The following is an 18,707-nucleotide window of genomic DNA, read 5'->3' as shown; positions in this document are numbered from 1 at the left end:
ATAGTGCTCTTTCTAGCAATCAACAAGTGCTGACATACTTGGTGAGTATAAGAAATAGTAGTTAACTTAAATATGACTGTTTTGACACCAACAAAGCTTTTAAGAACAATTTCTACATTTTCAGTTGATCCATGGTTGAGAGTTCAGACTTTTTGTTTACCTGTTTCATTCACTCAACAAAAAAGGTTTCTATGTGTTATGGGGAGTGTTGGCAGAGTGGTTAGAGCACTGAAGGTTGCAAGAAGAAGGTTGCAAGTACCTGGTTCACTCCACAGCCTGCACTCTGGGTCCCTGAGCAAGACCCTAACCTTATACTACTCCCCAGGCGCTGCACAGTGGCAGCCCACTACTCCCCAAGGGATGGGTTAGATGCAGAGGTGAATTTCTCAAATGTGAAATCAATAAAGTTAAATTATTATTATTAAATCATTATTATTATTATGTGTTAGATATCAATTTGCTGTTCTAACATAATTTCTTCTGTCAAAGTTTTAAACATTTAATGTTCTTATTCTAAATTTTTTTCACATAACATGGAGCAAAACATTACAGGCAACTTTTGCTTTAACATTTTCTTTCCAATCTTAGATCATGACCCCTTGTTAAGAACATAGGACGTTTCATGCAATGCAGATAGCAAATGTGCCAACATTTTATACGACTTAACATCCCCCAATCTGTTTGTTTTCTTAAAGGGGAACAACCATTTTTGGGGGATAAATTCAGAGGGTTCATTTAGTTGCTCTGTACTTGTGACAGTGTAATGGCACTAAAAAATAAATTAAAAAGCTGGAAAAAATTATCATTTCAAATCCTGAATAATGTGGATTGCTTTTGCATGTCACTAAACAACTTTACAATAATAATTGTAGTTTGGTGAAGAACCAAACTGCACAGGAATACAGTAAAAACCTCTACAAGTAAGTCAAAGGGGCATCAATCAAGATATATCATACTGTTGCTATGTGCACTTAAAGTAGACAAAAGAGGTTGACATTTTTCCCACTGATTTAAATACTGTACAGCAGATGAGGTAATAAACCTATAATAAAGTGATGTGATGGCTGTGGCTGCAGTCTCAGTGATTGTTTTGTATCTTGGGCTCATCACTGGACTCAGCCAGTCTCACACAGTCAGAAAGGTGTCTGAGAGTGAGCCATGTCTGGTACTTTGCTTTGATTATTTCCATCTGTGAGAAGGCCATCTCACATAGCTATGTGGAGCCAAAAAATGCCTTCACTTTCACAAAACAAGAGGACAGGAAATGTTTTTCTGCTCACAGGTTCCCAGAAGTTGCTTTCCACTGTCCTTGGCTGCAGCTCACTGTCATATTGCAGTTCAATTATTTCTATGTTCACACCATAAGAAAGAAGAAAAAGGGTTCTGCATCTTTATAGATGCAGTTCCAATGACAATGGGAAGAAATGGTATGTGATTAATTTGAAAATCTTCTTTGTCATTATGCTTTATTGGATAAAAACGGAACGGGTCAAGATTGACATCGCTTACTTTCCCTTGTAGTTGTAAGTTGAGGAAGTGTGAGGATCTCCACTTTCTCAACTTTGTGGTCAAGAAAAACACTTAGACTTTGAAGAATCATATAATAACTCTTTGTCTGCACTCTGTGGTTCAGAGTTTAGCTAATTTCTTTGGGCCATTAGGTCTTTGAAGAAACCCAAACCAAGAAGCAATGCAAATGCCTCATGCTAAATAATGCCTCATGTTAAAAAATACTCAGATCTTTGGGAGGAGTTTAACTAGCTCTGGCACTTTATCATGACTTAACTAGCTCGACCCTCAGCATACAAGAGTAAGTCCTGATGTTTGGTATCCAGTTAGGATTCTGTTCTATAGACGTTTGCCCAATTTTTACAAGCATATTCCACATACCAAAAAACTTGGCTAGTGAGCAGCAGTTCTTGCATTACGTAGTTGTAATTGCAGAAAAGAGGTCTTAGCAACAGAAAGGTGTAAAAGCATAACCTGAGCCCAACATTGTTGGTGTGCCCTTAAGTGGTAAAATCATCCATTTTATGAATTGGTATGACAGTAGGGTGACCACATCATGTAAAAATAAAACAAATGTAGGAGGGCTAGGACATTCATGAGGGGCAAGGTGGGTCAGATGCAGCTTTTTCAGCTGTGTGTTTCCTTTGTGACTCACTTTTGCATTGCTGCTTTACATCACAATTCACTTTTAAAAAAACTAACAAACGCAAACTTCACGGAAAGCTCTCTGCAAATCATCTGTCACTGGCCTCAGTTAAACAATGTTTTGGGGTCCTCATTAATGTAAGGGCTGCTTTTTAAAATCTTTTAGCACATTATTATAATTGTATTTATTAAAATCCTTTACCTGTCCTGTCTTAAGAGGATTGGACATGACATGGGTCACTGCTGCTGCTGCTCTGTGACAATGATAGCAGCTCTGCTTTCTTTGCATTTCGAAAAGGTGCCTGTGAATACCGGTATGTTTAAAAAAAAAATCTAATTTGACCAAATCTAATGTGAGACATTGCTTCAATCTGTGGGGCAGAAGTGAAAAATGCAGGACTTTTTCTCAAAAATTGGGACATCTGGTCAGCCTATATTTCAGTGTCATTCAAATGTGATTTAAGCCCTTTATAGACTTCCTCGCCTCTCATCCTCACCTTTTAAAAGCAAAAGTGAGGGTAAAAATATTACTTTTCAAAGGTCATCCCCATGAACACTATCAGCTGTTCTTTGTCATCTTCACAGACTCATCCAATTGTAGAAAGATGAATTTAAAAGAATTACATTTCACAGCCTTTTTGAGATACCTTCTATTATAATGATGCATTTTACGTAGCTACAGTGGCTGAGCCCAGTGGTACGCTCATGACCGCTCAAGAGTTACCTTGGTTTTTATAGTCTTTACATAAAGTTCCCACAGAGATAAAAAAAAAAAGCATGCCACAAAACAGCTGCAGGTGAAAAAAAACGTGTTTTGTTTGTGAACAAGAAAAAAAAATATCATTGATGTTTATCAAATATTGCTGAAAAAACTCCTAAAATCAGTTATGTTTTTCATAAAAATCCTTTAACTTAAATGCAATCAGAACACTTATATTAAGTGTGTCTCAGCCCACCCCCCCTTCAGTGTCCACCACATTGGATCGGTCCATTTGCTACACATGTTCAGAAAGGTCAAAATAGCAGCAAACCATTTGAAAACAAACAATGCGAAGAGCAATGTTGTGAACTTAGAGCTTTTGTTGCCATTTTTAGCAACTTTTCAGACTCTCTAGCATCTAGTTCCAAAATTAGCAATTTTTTTCTGCTACTGGAGACTTTGGCAAAAACATATCAAAGCACCAAAATCTGCTTTCCAGAGCAAGTAGATTCGTAACCCTGCCTCCTGCTCTCCTCTGTCTTATCTGCTTTCATAATATTTATTTAACTTTACAAATGAAAAATGGAGAACATATTAGCAGATCATGGCTTGTCTACACTGAAAAGAAGGACTGTGTTATTTATTTTTGCCTTCAATTTTTTGGAAAAACAGGAAGGAGCAATCGGCAATGTGAGCTTAAAGGAATAGTCCCTTATTCCTTTTCTTGTTTTTTTTCCCTCTATTTATTTTTGTACTCAACTGACTTTTCATGCTGTCTCAAAAGGAATGAAAGATTTTTTCCAAGCATTAAAGGAATAGTACACCCAAAACATGATTAGCCTTTATTTTCTACTCACCCCCATGCTGAACAACACTCTGGAGTGCTTTTTTGATATCTCAAATGCATCTGGAGATCTGGGAGGCTTCTTGCTGTCGGCTGACATTCAAATAATGGAGGTCTATGGTGCCCGAGGCAGAAAGGTCCATAAAAGTCCACAAAAAAACATCTCAATATTCCTCCATACTGCTCGTCCAATGTATTCCAAGTGTCCTGAGTGGGTAGCGTCCATAATTTACTCGAAACAAAGTCATTTAGAATGTTTTTAGAGCATAAACAGTAGTGTATAGGATTTCCTAAAAGCGCGTGCATGCGAGTTCACGAGTCTACGTAAACCGCAGCAGACCAAACCAGATGAAAGTGCGCATTCAGCGTCTGCTCTGCCGACAATGCAAGCGTAGAAGAACAAATGTGCTGTTTACCTGTGCAAAGAAAGAAACAACGAAAGAAAAATGTCTGAGGACTTCATTGTTGAGGAAGAGCATGAGTTCTTTGCCGAGCTGAATGCGCACTTTCATCTGGTTTGGTCTGCCGCGGATTCCGTAGAGTCGTGAACTCGCATGCGCGCGCTTTTAGGAAATCCTATACACTACTGTTTATGCTCTAAAAACATTCTAAATGACTTTGTTTCGAGTAAATTATGGACGCTACCCACTCAGGACACTTGGAATACATTGGACGAGCAGTATGGAGGAATATTGACACGTTGTTTGTGGACTTTTATGGACCTTTCTGCCTCGGGCACCATAGACCTCCATTATTTGAATGTCAGCAGACAGCAAGAAGCCTCCCAGATCTCCAGATGCATTTGAGATATCAAAAAAGCACTCCAGAGTGTTGTTCAGCATGGGGGTGAGTAGAAAATAAAGGCTAATCATGTTTTGGGTGTACTATTCCTTTAATGCTTGGAAAAAATCTTTCATTCCTTTTGAGACAGCATGAAAAGTCAGTTGAGTACAAAAAAAATAGAGGGAAAAAAACAAGAAAAGGAATAAGGGAGAGACAAAACATAGAACAAATAATAGATGTATATTCTATAATCATTTCTGTATCTGTATAATGGGTCTGTTTTATGTGTTGTCTTCTCAATTCACAGGCCCCCCTGCCTGTTTTTGCCTAGGGCCCCAAATTTCCAAAATCTGCCCCTGGCTACAAGTATTTGGAGTTATGCATCTTACATCTTGTCCTATCAAAAGACATAAATCTCAGCCAATTCTTCTCTGTAAAACAGTTCCAACTAAGTCCGAATAGTATATATAGTGTATAAAGTATTTACCAATTCATGGAGGAGGTTCTCTACTTCAGGTTGCTCTGGCTATATGTTTAGGGTCAGTGTCTTAGGAAGGAGAATATCTATCCCAGCATGAATTCTTCTCCAGCTTTTTATTTGTCTTCCTGGATCACCTTGTATTTAATGTAAATAAACATCTACAGTGACCAGATTCACAATCCTTAATGTAAAAACATAACAGCATGTTGTCACATCATGTTTCATGTGGGATGGGGTTGTCCTCACACAGGGTTCCTCGTTTCTGTGTCCCCCTTCTTGGCATGTTGCAAACTATTCCATCAACACCATTTTTTTTTTAACAAACCCTGTGAGCTTTGCAGAAAATGTGCTTTTAAACTGAGATAAAACTGCACCTTAACTATTTACCAGTACGGTGAGTTCTAAAGACAATTTACTGCACTAAATTATATCTAATAATTTTAGAGCAAAGAAGAGAAAAAAGCAAAACATATTTGAATCCCTTTGTTCCACTTCCGATTTATGCACTACTTTATGTTGATCTATAATATATTATTTCAATAAATTATGATTTTGGTCATTGCAAATAACCTGGATCGTTTTCTCCAAATTTGTCACTTGATATGTTGGTTTGTTTTTTTTAAAAAGTAAATCAAGAACATAATTTTAACAGGGCATTTCATTTGGAGCAGTATAATTGCTCAACAGGATTTCTCAACTCTATAACCTGCATTGTTGTGACATAACTTTTTTATTTGATCTACTAAATCATACAAGAAATCCAATATAAAAACAGCAGTTAGGGCAATCATGTCAATTTTATCTTGTTAAATGCCAGAAGATGGTAATTAAACACAGATGGTCAATATATTTTAAGTCTAAACAGTGCAAAGACATCATTTCTTAAATTTGAAGCAAGAAGTGACTGTGCTATTTATAGAGATTTGAAAACATTTTGAACTAATTTATTTTAGAGTAATTGGTAAACAGTCAATACTTTCATTCTTTGACACCTTTGGCCACAAAAATCCATTTGTATCACCTTTATTATGCAACGTTGATCTATACATTTCATACATTGTATTAAAATAACCACTTGCTATTATTATGCTAGGCCTTTACGCACCAAACATTGTGGAACTTTTAGAAGATGTTATACAAAAACTTGTCTTGAAAATTCTGTTTAAGTTTCTCTTTCATGCAAGTCACTTTGAACAATTGAGCAGCAAAAGACAAACTCTGCATGAGTTAATGTCAAATTCGCTGTTTTCTTTTGTTACTGAACCCAACCAAAAAAGAGAAGGAAAATTGGACTGAAGCATAAACTGAATTCCATTTAAAAAAATCAATCATTTACATAAACACTGCATTAAAATCACAGTAGATGTAAAAATAGCATGAAGTGTTAATAACTGGGCAGCACTGACAATGCTTAAAGAAAAAAACGGTTATGCTTGTTGTGCTGAGTGAAACAAAGCAATTAACATGCTTCTTTTGTGTTTTTTGTTGTGTGTATGTGTTGTTCGGTCCTGCTCACATAAAACACTGCGTGGGTGTACAGCAGAGGTGAAAGCATTCGGGGGATCCTAGTGAGAATTAAACCTCTAAAAACTCATTTCTTTCATCGGCATCTGTCGAGATTAGGTGAAGCATTACTCAAGTATGCACTTATTTTGACAAAAGCATTAACAACTTAACTGAAAGAGATGGGAGTAGATTTTTAATGCCACTCTGTTTGTGTACATCAACTTAATCTTTGAAAAGCTGGTATAAATAGGCACTTTGAAGAGGGCTCAAAAACTCAAGGAAAGATGACGGGGTGCAGTCAGTGCTCCATGGCATCCTCTGCTGTGTCATCGTCTTCATCGTCACTGCAAGGTTCAAAGTCGTCTACAACGGCTGGGTCTTCATCCTCTGCCTCCATCTCTCCTCCCAGTTCTCCCAGCAACTGCTCCGCATGCTCCAGCATCGGCTGGTCATCACATTGCAGCTTAGTGAACAGCTGCAAGGAGATAAAAGTGGAAAATGTGTCACCTTTAAGGATGGATATCGGTGGGAACTGAAAAAAAATGCTTCTTCAGCACAAATACTGAAGTTAAGCGAATAGCTACGGATGGGTATGTGGTTCCCATGGTATGAGGAGAAAACTGAGGTTTTATGGTCTCAGGATTTTAGCACAGACATATACCAAAACAGCTTCTCCATTAGTTCATAGGTTTGCAGGGGTAATTAGCCATCCGCCTGTTTTTGGTAAGGTAAAGCAGGGGAACATATGTAGCATACTAGCTCTTAAAGAATTGAATTATACAAACTTTAGATTTTCAGTTGATATCAAGGAACTGAATGACTTTAATTCAATCAGCTTTTTTTTTCTCTCTCCAATCACTAGATTCCTTGCCTGAGTGGGATTCTGTCCTTGCAGGAAGATCTCTTAGATTTTAATCAAGAATATCTGTGAAAACATTCCTCCTGCGTAATGTCCCCACCTCCTCACTTTATATAATAAGGGCAATGAAAGAGTTAATCCTGGTCTAATTTAAACAGAGAGCCTTTTCAGCATTTCATTAGACAGTCTGTGATGCAGCAGACTTAGAGAACAAAGTTTGACTTTTTTGTCTGTTTTTCTGCGCTGGAGTCTTGCACAGTGAGAGTAAATAGAACCTACTGTATTTGATGGCTTTTACATCTTCATCATCATTAAGAAACTATACCTAGAACACATCCTCGGTTTGTGTTGTTCTGACTCCTTGGACAGATATCATGCGAGTGCCATTATCCCATGTCTTGATTATGAAGAAACTAGAAAAGCACACATCTCCTTTTTTTGTCATATGTGAACCTATTTCTTCTCATCCATATGTCATTGCACAGTCATGCTCTTTTTGTTATAAATTACACCGCCGTTATGCAAGTCTGAATTTCTTTTTCATTTTCAGCTGTACTTACAGATCTTTTGAGAAGCAGTAGTTATTGCCAAGAAAAGATGGAAAATTCTCTGCTTCAATTCTCCTTCAAGTTAATTTAATGTAAGTGTTAAAGGGGAACACCGTTTTTTTTTTTCACATTGGGCCCTTGGTTTTACATTATTACATCATGTTCTATTCACCCATTTTAGTTTTGTGTCATTTGGAGCTGTTCCGAAGATTTTCGGTTTTGTTATATCCAAGTAACCTCTTCCTATGGGCAAACTAAACTGATCATAATTTATTCTTCATGGTACACCAGCATTGATAACATGTAGGCGAATCACTGTCCCCCAGACATCCACATTTATATTTTTTATATTTATATATTTTTTTTAAACAAAGCGGAGTGTGAATGACGTCATCCGCGCACGCCGGTTACCGTTCATTCATCCTGTCCGCTGAACTGCTGCTAGTTTTACTCACATGCCTGGAAAATGTCTAGTGCTACTACAACAGACAATCTCTATCTCAAAATGGAATTGAATGATTCAGATTAGCTAGATTAGCTAGCTGAATGAATAGAAGGGGTAGAGCATAGCCGCCTGTGGCCCGGGCTGCCGGTCACAACTCCAGTCCGGCACACAGATGACGTCATACACGCGCCGCTTTGATTTTAAAAGATATAAATAAAAAAATATAACCGCGGATGTCTGGGGGACAGTGATTCGCCTACATGTTACAGTATGAACGCTGGCGTACCATAAATGATAAATTATGAACAGTTTAGTTTGTGCCTTCAACTCGTTGCACATAGGAAGACGTTACTTGGATATAACCTAATGGAATATCTTCAGAACAGCTCCAAATGACACAAAACTAATATGGGTGAGTAGAACATGATGTAATAACGTAAAATCAAGGACCCAATGTAAAAAAAAAAAACGGTGTTCCCCTTTAATTACTGGGCAGCCTTTAGGTTTACATGAGAAAAAAAGTGCTCATTCTGTAACTTGTACCAAATTGCAGTACTGAGAGACAAAGGCAACTCTGGTCACTTCTCTGTTTTTTAACTTTATAAAACCTTGGTATTAATCACAGACTAACAGGCTAACCCCAGGAAGGTACCTGTAATACAAGAGTATTGGTTAACAAAATGGTCTCAACAGGAGTTCTTTCCATCGTGTCACTGAACAGCTCATCAAAGCGCAGTCCTTAGGCAGCAGCTTGGAGCTGAGAGAAGCGAAAAAAACATTGGGTTTAAATGCCTCTTCACCTCCTTAAATACCCCACCATATCTGTGTTCTGTCAGAGGCGCAGCCGCAGCTTCGGCAAACCCTTTTTGTCCTTCATTTGGCAAATCAGCACATTTGATACACAGTTTAGCTGCACCAGAGACAGAAAAAAGCATCATTTATCTTCCTCTCGCTATTGCGACACACATGCATGCAGAGAAATGGATCATGAAACACATAAGGCAATGTGGTGTTCCTGTGCATGCATACACAAGTACTAAAGTTATCACAGTGAAATATGCTGTGAAAGAGCAAGATTTAGGGAAAAAAAATCCACAGGGCTGTTCTCAAAGCTGCCAACAGATTTATCTCTGTAAAATGGGCTGCTTGTGTGTAATTACTGAACTCAAAGAGAAGCTGTCTGATAAAAACTTCTAATACTACCAGTGACAATGGGAATAACGTGAAATTTTGCTTTGGTATGCAAATGCAACATTCAGGGTAAGGAAAACAAATGCAGATATTTGAATGTCACTACCTTTCTTTAAAAAGGTGGTTAAAAAAAGCACAGATTGTGTTTATATAATCTGGGGAATGAATCTTGGTTAGCCTTGAAAATGTGTGGAGTAGAGCAGACAGTTGCTTAAGCTTGTGGACAATACACAGCCGAGTGCCATCATTCTTAGTAAAAGTGTAACGAGGCCAGGGGAGTGAGTGAGTGTGACTGCTTTGCCCCAGGACCAGTCTCTAAGCAACAGCAGGTCCTGACAGGAGACACGCAGTCCCATGGGAACTCATTTGGAGTGTTAAAATGTGCCCTGTGTGTGTGAGTGTGTGTAAATTTAAGCGGATGCTGTCTCTGCAGATCGGAGCTCCTGGGATGCAGAGCGTGACCCAGGTCCAAGCACAGAAACAGATACCAAGAAGGAGGGGTGACCCTGCCAGACTCTTTTAGAACCTTATACCTGCACACAACCCAAGGCATTGTCACTCTCAAATGCCTAGAGATGTATACCTGATATAAAAAACAAAAAAAAAACAGACTTGCTTTACAGTAGGCTCTGCTAAGTATATGCTGAATATATGCACCTTGAAGCTTCGGGTTAACGGGAGAACACAGACACTCATGTGAGTTTTATTTTAGCAATAATGAAATATATGTGCTGAAAATTTGCAAACTTTTCCTGTCTTGTACCTTACTGCATACAACCTTGAAATCCTGTTTGCAGGTGGTAGAGAGTTTCCCCAAATCAATACCACACTACATCTACGGGACAGGGCTTGATTAGATGCTGTGAAGCTTTGATCGAGGAAAAGAAAAAAAAAAAACCAGGAGCTATTTTTTACACATTTCACAATGAGTGCTGTTTAGCTCTGCACGGCTGTTACGGAAAGCAAACAAACAGAACAAGCATTTCTCATTCAGAGCAGCCAGATGGGTTTTTTTCCTCCATATTTCCACCTTTACAGCCCAGAAAGCTGCCTATAGAGGAAGTGATAGTATAACTTTTGCACGTTTTTTCTTGCACCATTTTAAAGTCATGTACCAAAGCACACTTAGTGTAACTGCTAGTGTAACCATTAGTGTAACTGCTTAGATACGTCTATGCTGTTGTACATTTAAAGATGGAAGAACACAACCCAGTGGTTGTATGCTTGCTGCAGTTTGGAGTCACTTTGGCTTTAACAAGGTTGAATAAATAACTATGGTTCCAGTTCTGGTCAGAATTTTTCTTGTCAGAAGGGGAGTGGTGGCCTAGTGGTAGGGCATTGTGCTTGGATCCCAGAGGTTTTGAGTTCAAGCCCCACTCCCACAGACTGCCACTCTGGGTCCCTGAGCAAGACCATTAACCCCACACTGCTCCCCCGGCGCCGCACAATGGCAGCCCACTGCTCCCCAAGGGGATGGGTTAAATGCAGAGAGTGAATTTCTTTGCTTTGCACTTGTGACATTGCAATGACAATAAAGTTGAATTTTTATTATTCTATTCTTTTCACTCACCCATGATGGGCTTTAACATCAATTTTGTGATTTTGATAGTAAAGTGAGCAGTTAGTATCTACATGGGAAAAAACAGCTTGTTTTTAAGAAGTCTAAGTAATAATCTGATTTCAAGTTGAAGAATTTGGAAATTGCTTTCATTAGTTTTCAATCTACTTTATGCAATACACCAGTCCCACTTGAAGTGGGGGAAAAAAACCCTTAGGATGATGCAACCACCACCATACAAGAAAGCACATTTTCTGAAAGGTATAGTGGAGGATGTTCTTTTTTTTCGGGTGGATGATCAAAATAAGGGGTCCTCCTAATTATCAATCATTCTGGTGATTTGTTTACATAAGGCCATCCTACGTGCTCGTCCCCATTTTCGCTTACCGGTGGTGAGTATAACATATTTGAAAAATTGCAAATCTTCTTTTGGTAAGTACAGTAAGCTTTTATGAGCGATGCAAACATCAACTTTTAAACAAATCGTGCACAAGGAGACATGGGCTTGTGCTTGCATGGAGTTGTGCATGTGCATTTTTTATTTTTTTTTTAAGTGCAGAGGGCGGGTCTTTTCAAAAATTTGCAAAAATCCTCCACTATACCTTTAGGTATGTTTTGTTTCCTCCACACATACACTTTACTGTAAAAATGTCAGAGGTATGTCTATATTGAGAGAACTTAATCATTTACCTTGATAATAACTTTCACATAAAAAACCTTTCATTTGGTAGTACAGTCAGCCATGCATCACATTTCTATACCTTTTTAAACCCTTTGTAACAAGAGGGGCTGTTGCCTGTTAGTCAATAGACAAGAAGAAGCTCTGGACCAGTCCCCCAGTCCATCACACGCCTACAACCACACACTCAGACATAAGAGGATTATCTAAAAAAAACCTAACATGCATACTTTCGAACTGAAAGAAACCCAGAGGGAATATAAACCTGTAGTCTGAGGAAAACAAAAACAACAACAAAAGAGAACTAACAAAGAAAAACTATACTCAGCCAGTGAAAAAATGGCCATAAGGAAAAGGCTAAGCGAGTCTGCTGTGGAGCTGGGTGACTGGCTCACACAGCTTTAATATCAACCTGATCAAGCATCTTTTCTATGAATTAGAACAGAGCCATGCCTTCTCATCTAACAGCAGTTCCTGGCCTCAACCAACACTCTCCTTGAAGAATAATGAAATAATCACACCAATAAACCCTGAAGACGCAATTTCATGTAAAGTTGAAGCTGCAAGGGTTAGGCCATCTTTTCATTAAAACCTTAAGACTGGGAAGTTATTACAGTTTATATGCATAAAGGTAAACTTCTTCATTTTTATAGTATAATTGAACATACCACAGAATTATTTACCTTGAATGCAAAAATAGTTCAAAAGGTAAAACATGTATGCAACTCGCCTTGACCACCATGTTTTCAGTCACTTATTCACAAGTAAACTAATAAATGAATTCATTAGAAAACATCTATAGGTTATTTTACACGATAATCAAAAGAGCAGTAGAAAAAAATATAAGCTGATGGACACTGGTGCAAACCTAGATACAGAATGTAACCTCTATAGGAAGATTTTAATTAAGCTAGCTAGAATGTTACTTGTCTCTTGGTTTCAGAGCCAATTCCGACACTATTAAACAAAAAGATTGAAAAAAATATTTTATTAGCTTAACTTTGTTTAATAGATGAATCTGCAGGATAGATTATCTGTATTCTATCTTTATTATAGCCAAGTAAGAACACAAATGTTTAAAATAAAGACACCATTCAGGCATCTATACAACAATATAAACCTTTCCTTTCATTTTCCCGTAGAATTTCTCTTTAAACTTGTATTGCAGATAAAAGACCAATAAAACATTATGTGGTAAGTGCCTAATGATTCCATCATTGTTCGCCCTCTGCTCTGCACCTATGCTTAACTTCAACTTTCATTTCACCTTTTCTTTTATTTCATTTGCTAATACAGTCACTCCCCTGCTGCCTCTCTCTTGTTCATTTTTTCCTTTTTAGCGTTGCCCTCTTACGCTCTCAGCAGACGACCTTCCCGTCAAGGAGATAGATATCTCTTCTCGCTCTCATCCATACGCTCACACAAAGCGCGTACAATCGTCCACCATTTTGGCAGAATAGTGCCAGGCCTCCTCAATGAACTCCTTAAGGTCTGAATATTTCTTCATTAGACCATCTTTTCTTCTCTAACTCGTCTGCTATATCTCACAGTTTTATTCACACTTCTACACTGGCGAGGGTGCGACAGTGGGTGAGATTAGAGCCTCTGGAGTGTGAACAGAGCATGTCACTAAAAATCTCCAGAGAGCTGACCACAAACTCACACAGACACACACAACTTAACACCCCCGATCCTCCAGTCACATCCTTGTAGGGAAAAGGCATTAAAATTACAAGACTAGCCCACTGCCCACAATCTGTGCTCATGGGGTACCCTTTCAGCTACTTCAAATAGCCAAGCTTTTGTCCTCTTCGCCCTAGCTGCATTTGCTGCACAGACATAGACAGCCACACATTCACAGGTCATACATAACACCTTCTCTGTGTGCGTAAGCCACATATGCTGCCTCAAATCGTACCCTATCTCCAATTCCATTTCACGTCCGGTTTACTATTGATTTTACCGTGGCCCACTATTCAAAAGCTACACCCCCAGCATCAACACACACACACACAGACACAGCAAGTCTAATTTGTTCCTTTTCCCTGCTCCCAAGCTCATCTACTACTTTTTTTTTTTCCTATCTGATTTTCCTCATTGTTTTCTTTATTAGAGCTCAGTGTGCAGCCAACAAATCCAACAAACATTAAATGTAAATTTGGGGGTGGAGACGGCCTTATCCCCTCCCCTTGGTTGTTCTCTTTGGGATATTATATTGGTCTGTTTTTTGACAGCCTTGATTTTCTCTATTACATTATTTTTTGTTTTGTTTAAAGACGTTAAAATAAACATTTACGAATCAGGTCCTCATTATTTTTTTTATTCTTAGTTTTTTGTCTCATCCCAGAGCCAGGTTTTGGCAGAATGAGGGCTCGTCAGTTAGATTTTACTCAGTGATACTTTGTTGATTTGGTTAGTATTTTATTTTTTGTGTGATGTTTTCTTTTAGTTTTGATGTTTGTAATTTGAATTTTGGCGGTTTCTTTGGGCAGTATTTTGGCTTAATCTGTCCACTTTGGGTGTTTTTAGTGGGTCATTTAGGGATTGTTGTCTCACTTTCATGATGATCCTCTTCCCTTGCCTGTCCTCATAGGGTCATGGTTTTGGTCTGGCCAAATTAACCTTATTTTTGAGAGGCTTGATTTTTTCCACTGAAATTGTTTTTCCTCCAGGTGTTAAATGAAAAACTGATCAGGCCCTAATGTCCTTTTCCTTCCTTTTTTGTCCCAATCCTTCAGACTGTTAGGTTAAACAAAAAGAAAAATCTGACTTTTGCAGTTAGCCCAGTTGATACCTTTAGAACCAACGTATTTAGCATTTCAGGGAGGAGGTTTTTATGGGTATTTCCCTGCCAGCTTCCCCTGGTCTTCAATTTTTGCCAAATGTGAGATACATGAAATTCCTGTTGAAACAACAATCTAAGTTTGCCACCAATGCTTCATTTGAATCACATGTTAAAATTAATCTATTCATACATTTAAATGGGCCCCAAAATTAAAATTTTTATGTTTAATTTCCTTCTGTCTCCCCCTCTTTCTACTAAGGAGTCTTCAACTCCAGCGCATCAGTCTCTATTCACTACTCCCCTTATCGTTTCCATAGCTTAGCAAATGAACCTATAGACTCTAATCTCACTGAATTCTCACTGAACAGCTTCCCTGTCTCTACTAGAGAAAAGCGTTCCTGCAGCATGATGCTGCCATCAACATTTTTATAGTGGGAATGAGCTTTGTAGGAATAGTTCCCTCCACATGTTATATTATGAACTAAAAGAAACATTTTGGTATCATCTGACCAGGGAACTTTCTCTCTTTTTTTTTTTTGACAAACTTTGTTTTCACCTCAAGGCTAGATTTGTGAAGAGTAAAACCAATATTTATTCTGTGGATAGTTTCTTCTGCCTTTGCTCTGGGGGGATATCAGAGCTCTACCAGAGCTGCCATGGGGCTCCTGGCTGCTTCTCTGATTAATGTTCTCTTTGTAAAACTTGGGATACTGCTTTGTAACCAAGACTGCTTTTAGATGTCTCCTCAACATTCTCCCTGACAAATCTGTTGTGTGTCTGATGGTGCTGCCTGTTCAGTAATGTTCTCTAACCAATAAAACCTTCAAAAAGCAGCTGTGATTAAATCACAAACAGATGGACTCTAATTATTAATTAGGAGTCTTATAAGGCAGGATTACAGCAACAGGTTTCATTTAACAGTATCAGACTAAAAATACATAATTACAGGTACTTACCACACTTTTTAAATAAGTATAAATTTTTTTTTAATCAACAGTTATCTCCATTATCAAATACTTAATACGCAATCTATCATATAAAATCCCCAATAATATACATGTTGTGGTTAAAATAAGACAAAACAAGTCCATCAGGTATAGCTAGTTTGGCAATGGCCTGTGTGTGCATGTACCTGTGTGCCTTCTCTTACTGCACACCCTGCACTTACTAGGGTCATAAAGTATGCAGAGCAGAAGTGGACTGGTGCCAAAACAACCCATTGGGCTTTGAGGCCCTCATTTTCATGTTGGGAGCCTCTTTTAACTAGCAGAGAGACTCGTCGTTAATATTCAAAACTCACGCTGCGGCTTGGAAACAAAGCTCAGATTCAATCTAGATCGCATCTAAACAGCGGACAGATGTGCACACATGCACGGGGGGTGAAAACTGCACTACAGAATGAACTGTGCTGTGAGGGAGAGGGATAACATTCCACCTCACCTTTCCAAGGTCTTTGTGCTTTACCGTTCACATTATTCTTTTGCTCTACTCGCCCTGCAGAGAAACTGCAATGCTGTTTATTCGCCACGCTCCGACGCCCCGCGCCATTCCTTCAGACTCGCACCTTATTTCCTTTGCCTTCTTCCCTTTCGAGCAACCATCCTAAATACCTGATTTGTTCCATTCTTTGTCGCATTTGTCTAATTGTCTCCTGCTCCACATAGGTGGCAGCTATGATCAATATGCACAAGATTCCCTTAGTCTCTCTCTTACCAGCTGCAAAATCATTGCCTCTCTGTCTCAGTTGAAGGTGCAGTCAAAGGATGCTGCTGAGACAGTCAAGTCAATATACTGCCAGTCCAGAGAGAACAAACATCAATGTATTGTCACTAACCTGTCGCTACTCATCTCTAAGAGAACATTTTGGCACGGCAGATGGGTTGAGAAGATGTGTAATGCTATGAAGGGTTGGAGGGGTGGGGGGGTATGAGGAAAAATAGGAGGTGGGGCCTGCCATCCTTTAGGCTGCGCTGCCTGATTTACAAGCCTATTGGATTTTAGACTAACATGAATCACTACTCCACAGAGGTATTACTTCATGACAGAATGACAGAATAAACGAGACACATCACTTGGTGCATGTGCTTGTTTGTGGTAAAGAGAGACGGGCGAGTGGTGCTAAATGAAACTGGGTGGAAACTTAAACATCTTTGAGATTCTGCACGGCTATTTCTGATGCAACAATGAAGCTTAGTGAGAATTGGCTCAATGATTGTGGTGCTGCATATGCAATTCCTCTGACAAGAACCGACTCTTAGGAGGATAACCTATTGTGACAGCTTACTGGACGTTAACCATCTGCACTCACCGTTGATGCACATAATGAGAGGGAGCTGCACTCACTTCACACCAATATTTAAGTACCAAAAAGGCTTACAGGCAGCACATTTTTCTGCAAGTAAGGGGAAAATGAATAAATCTATCTGGTGAGATTCTGTATTGTACTTAAAGTGTTGAATGATGATTGATTTTTGATCCATTAGCCATTTGTTTTCCACTCCCTTATCATTTAATACTCAACACTCTTACATACAGTACCATGCTGAAATATTTGTACACCGAAATCTCAGTCGTTTTTTTTTCTTCAAATGGGTTCATTTTCCCTTTATTTGAGCAGATAAGTAAGACAATTCACCAGCAGATAGATAATATATTTTGTAGTAAAAAAAAAATGATTCCATTATCTTATTTTAGTGCAAAGTATCTAATTATCTAAGTTAAAAGAGACAGGTTCAAAGCATTTACTGAACTATGTCCTTAAAATAGCCTTTGTTTTTTACCCTTTATGACTAAAGCTTCGTTGGATGAGCAGACTGACACCTCAGTAGTTCAGGGCTGATGGATCTATAAGCCTGTATCCTATTTTCCTGCATTTACTTCAGGTTGGAAGTTCCCGTACTGTCTGGCAGATGTGAAATCAAACGCCTGCTAGTATCGGTCCGACCCTACAAACGATTAAAGCTTTACATAAAGATGTATTATTTCGATACTCAGAAGTGACAGGCATCCAGCTCATCTCAGACACTAATGACAACTCCAGGTAAGGGGGAAAAAGTAAAAAAAATAAATAATAACAATAGTCAAGCTCAGGCTACGAGAATGAGCAGAACAGTGCTGCAGTTTTGGCCACAGGTGGCGGTATCAAATGAAAACTACATAATGCTCATTTAAGGGCAGAAATTATCATTCCATTGGTAGATCATCTTTTATACCTGCTCAAATTAAAACCAAATACACTTATATCAAGATTTCTTTTCTAACCAATTTTAATTCAGTTAACTCAAATACTTTGATGTGTGTGGTTTCAACGGGGAATAGAGAAAAGTTCTGTAACTTTATAACTATAAAGGACACCTTTTTTCTATCTGGCAGATAGCAGGCAGGTTGAACTAAATGTATCTTATCTAAGGTAAATTTTAGATACCGGTAGGTATTTATTGCAAACATAACCTTCATCTATATAAAATAACAATGAAAAGAACCAGAAACAAGAGGTATGCATCCTTTGCAGAAAAAAACAGAACAAAAAAAATCACTCAGATCTTATGCAAGTTTGATTAGTACTGAAGAAAGAAAATTATGTCGCTGATATCTTAAGCAAAATTACCTTCTTGGCATTAGTCAGGTATGACCTAGCAGCATCCTGCAAAGCCTTCCACTCTTCTGTTTCATCCTCGGTGGCTTCTCTTCCTTCTGTTTCTTGCTGTTGTTTTGCTTTTTCCCACTGGAGGTAGCACACCCAGCCAGACAGATACCAAACCTAAGAGATATAAAGTGGGACAGGTGAGCTGAGGAGACATGGAGTGAAAAAAAAAAAAAAAAAAAAACTAGCTGACTTTCTCCCAGTTAAGAGTTCTGCAATGACAGAGTGATATTTCAGAACTGTCAATAAATGACAAGAATGGATGTAGCCCTTAATGGTATTTACACCTAATTCTGGTCATGCAATCTGAATGGGGCTGCTGAAACTGAGATACTTTGGGCCAGACAATGCTCTAAGAAATCTGTTAGAGACCGTTTATTGTTAGCCTTTTGGACTAGCAGTCTTGGTTTGCAGTTATCTAAAAGCAGTGGCGCCTGGCGTTGCCTTCTGCTGCTGCAGTGTTTTATGTGTGGTGCATTCAGAGATGGCATCAAACTTAATTAGGTCTCAACAAATGGATATTTAAGCTAG

The 18,707-nt window shown here is 38.5% G+C and overlaps 1 protein-coding gene across 1 annotated transcript in view; it reads right to left on the bottom strand.

Moving 5' to 3' along the window:
- Positions 1-5,891: 5,891 nt before the first annotated feature.
- si:dkey-12j5.1 (probable assembly chaperone of rpl4) overlaps positions 5,892-18,707 on the bottom strand; it is a 53,459-nt gene continuing 40,643 nt past the window's right edge. Inside the window, exons 10-11 of the mRNA XM_038269480.1 lie at positions 18,141-18,293; positions 5,892-6,943 (exon numbers count right to left, since the gene is read on the bottom strand). Of these exons, the coding sequence (XP_038125408.1) occupies positions 6,767-6,943; positions 18,141-18,293 (330 nt within the window). The 3' untranslated portion in view covers positions 5,892-6,766. The remainder of the gene's footprint in view (positions 6,944-18,140; positions 18,294-18,707) is intronic.

This window comes from Cyprinodon tularosa, unplaced genomic scaffold (genome assembly GCF_016077235.1).
Source record: "Cyprinodon tularosa strain WSP-4 unplaced genomic scaffold, ASM1607723v1 ctg73, whole genome shotgun sequence".
Lineage (NCBI taxonomy): Eukaryota > Metazoa > Chordata > Actinopteri > Cyprinodontiformes > Cyprinodontidae > Cyprinodon > Cyprinodon tularosa.
Note: the sequence above shows the minus strand (reverse complement) of the source record. Positions and strands in the feature narration are given on the sequence as shown.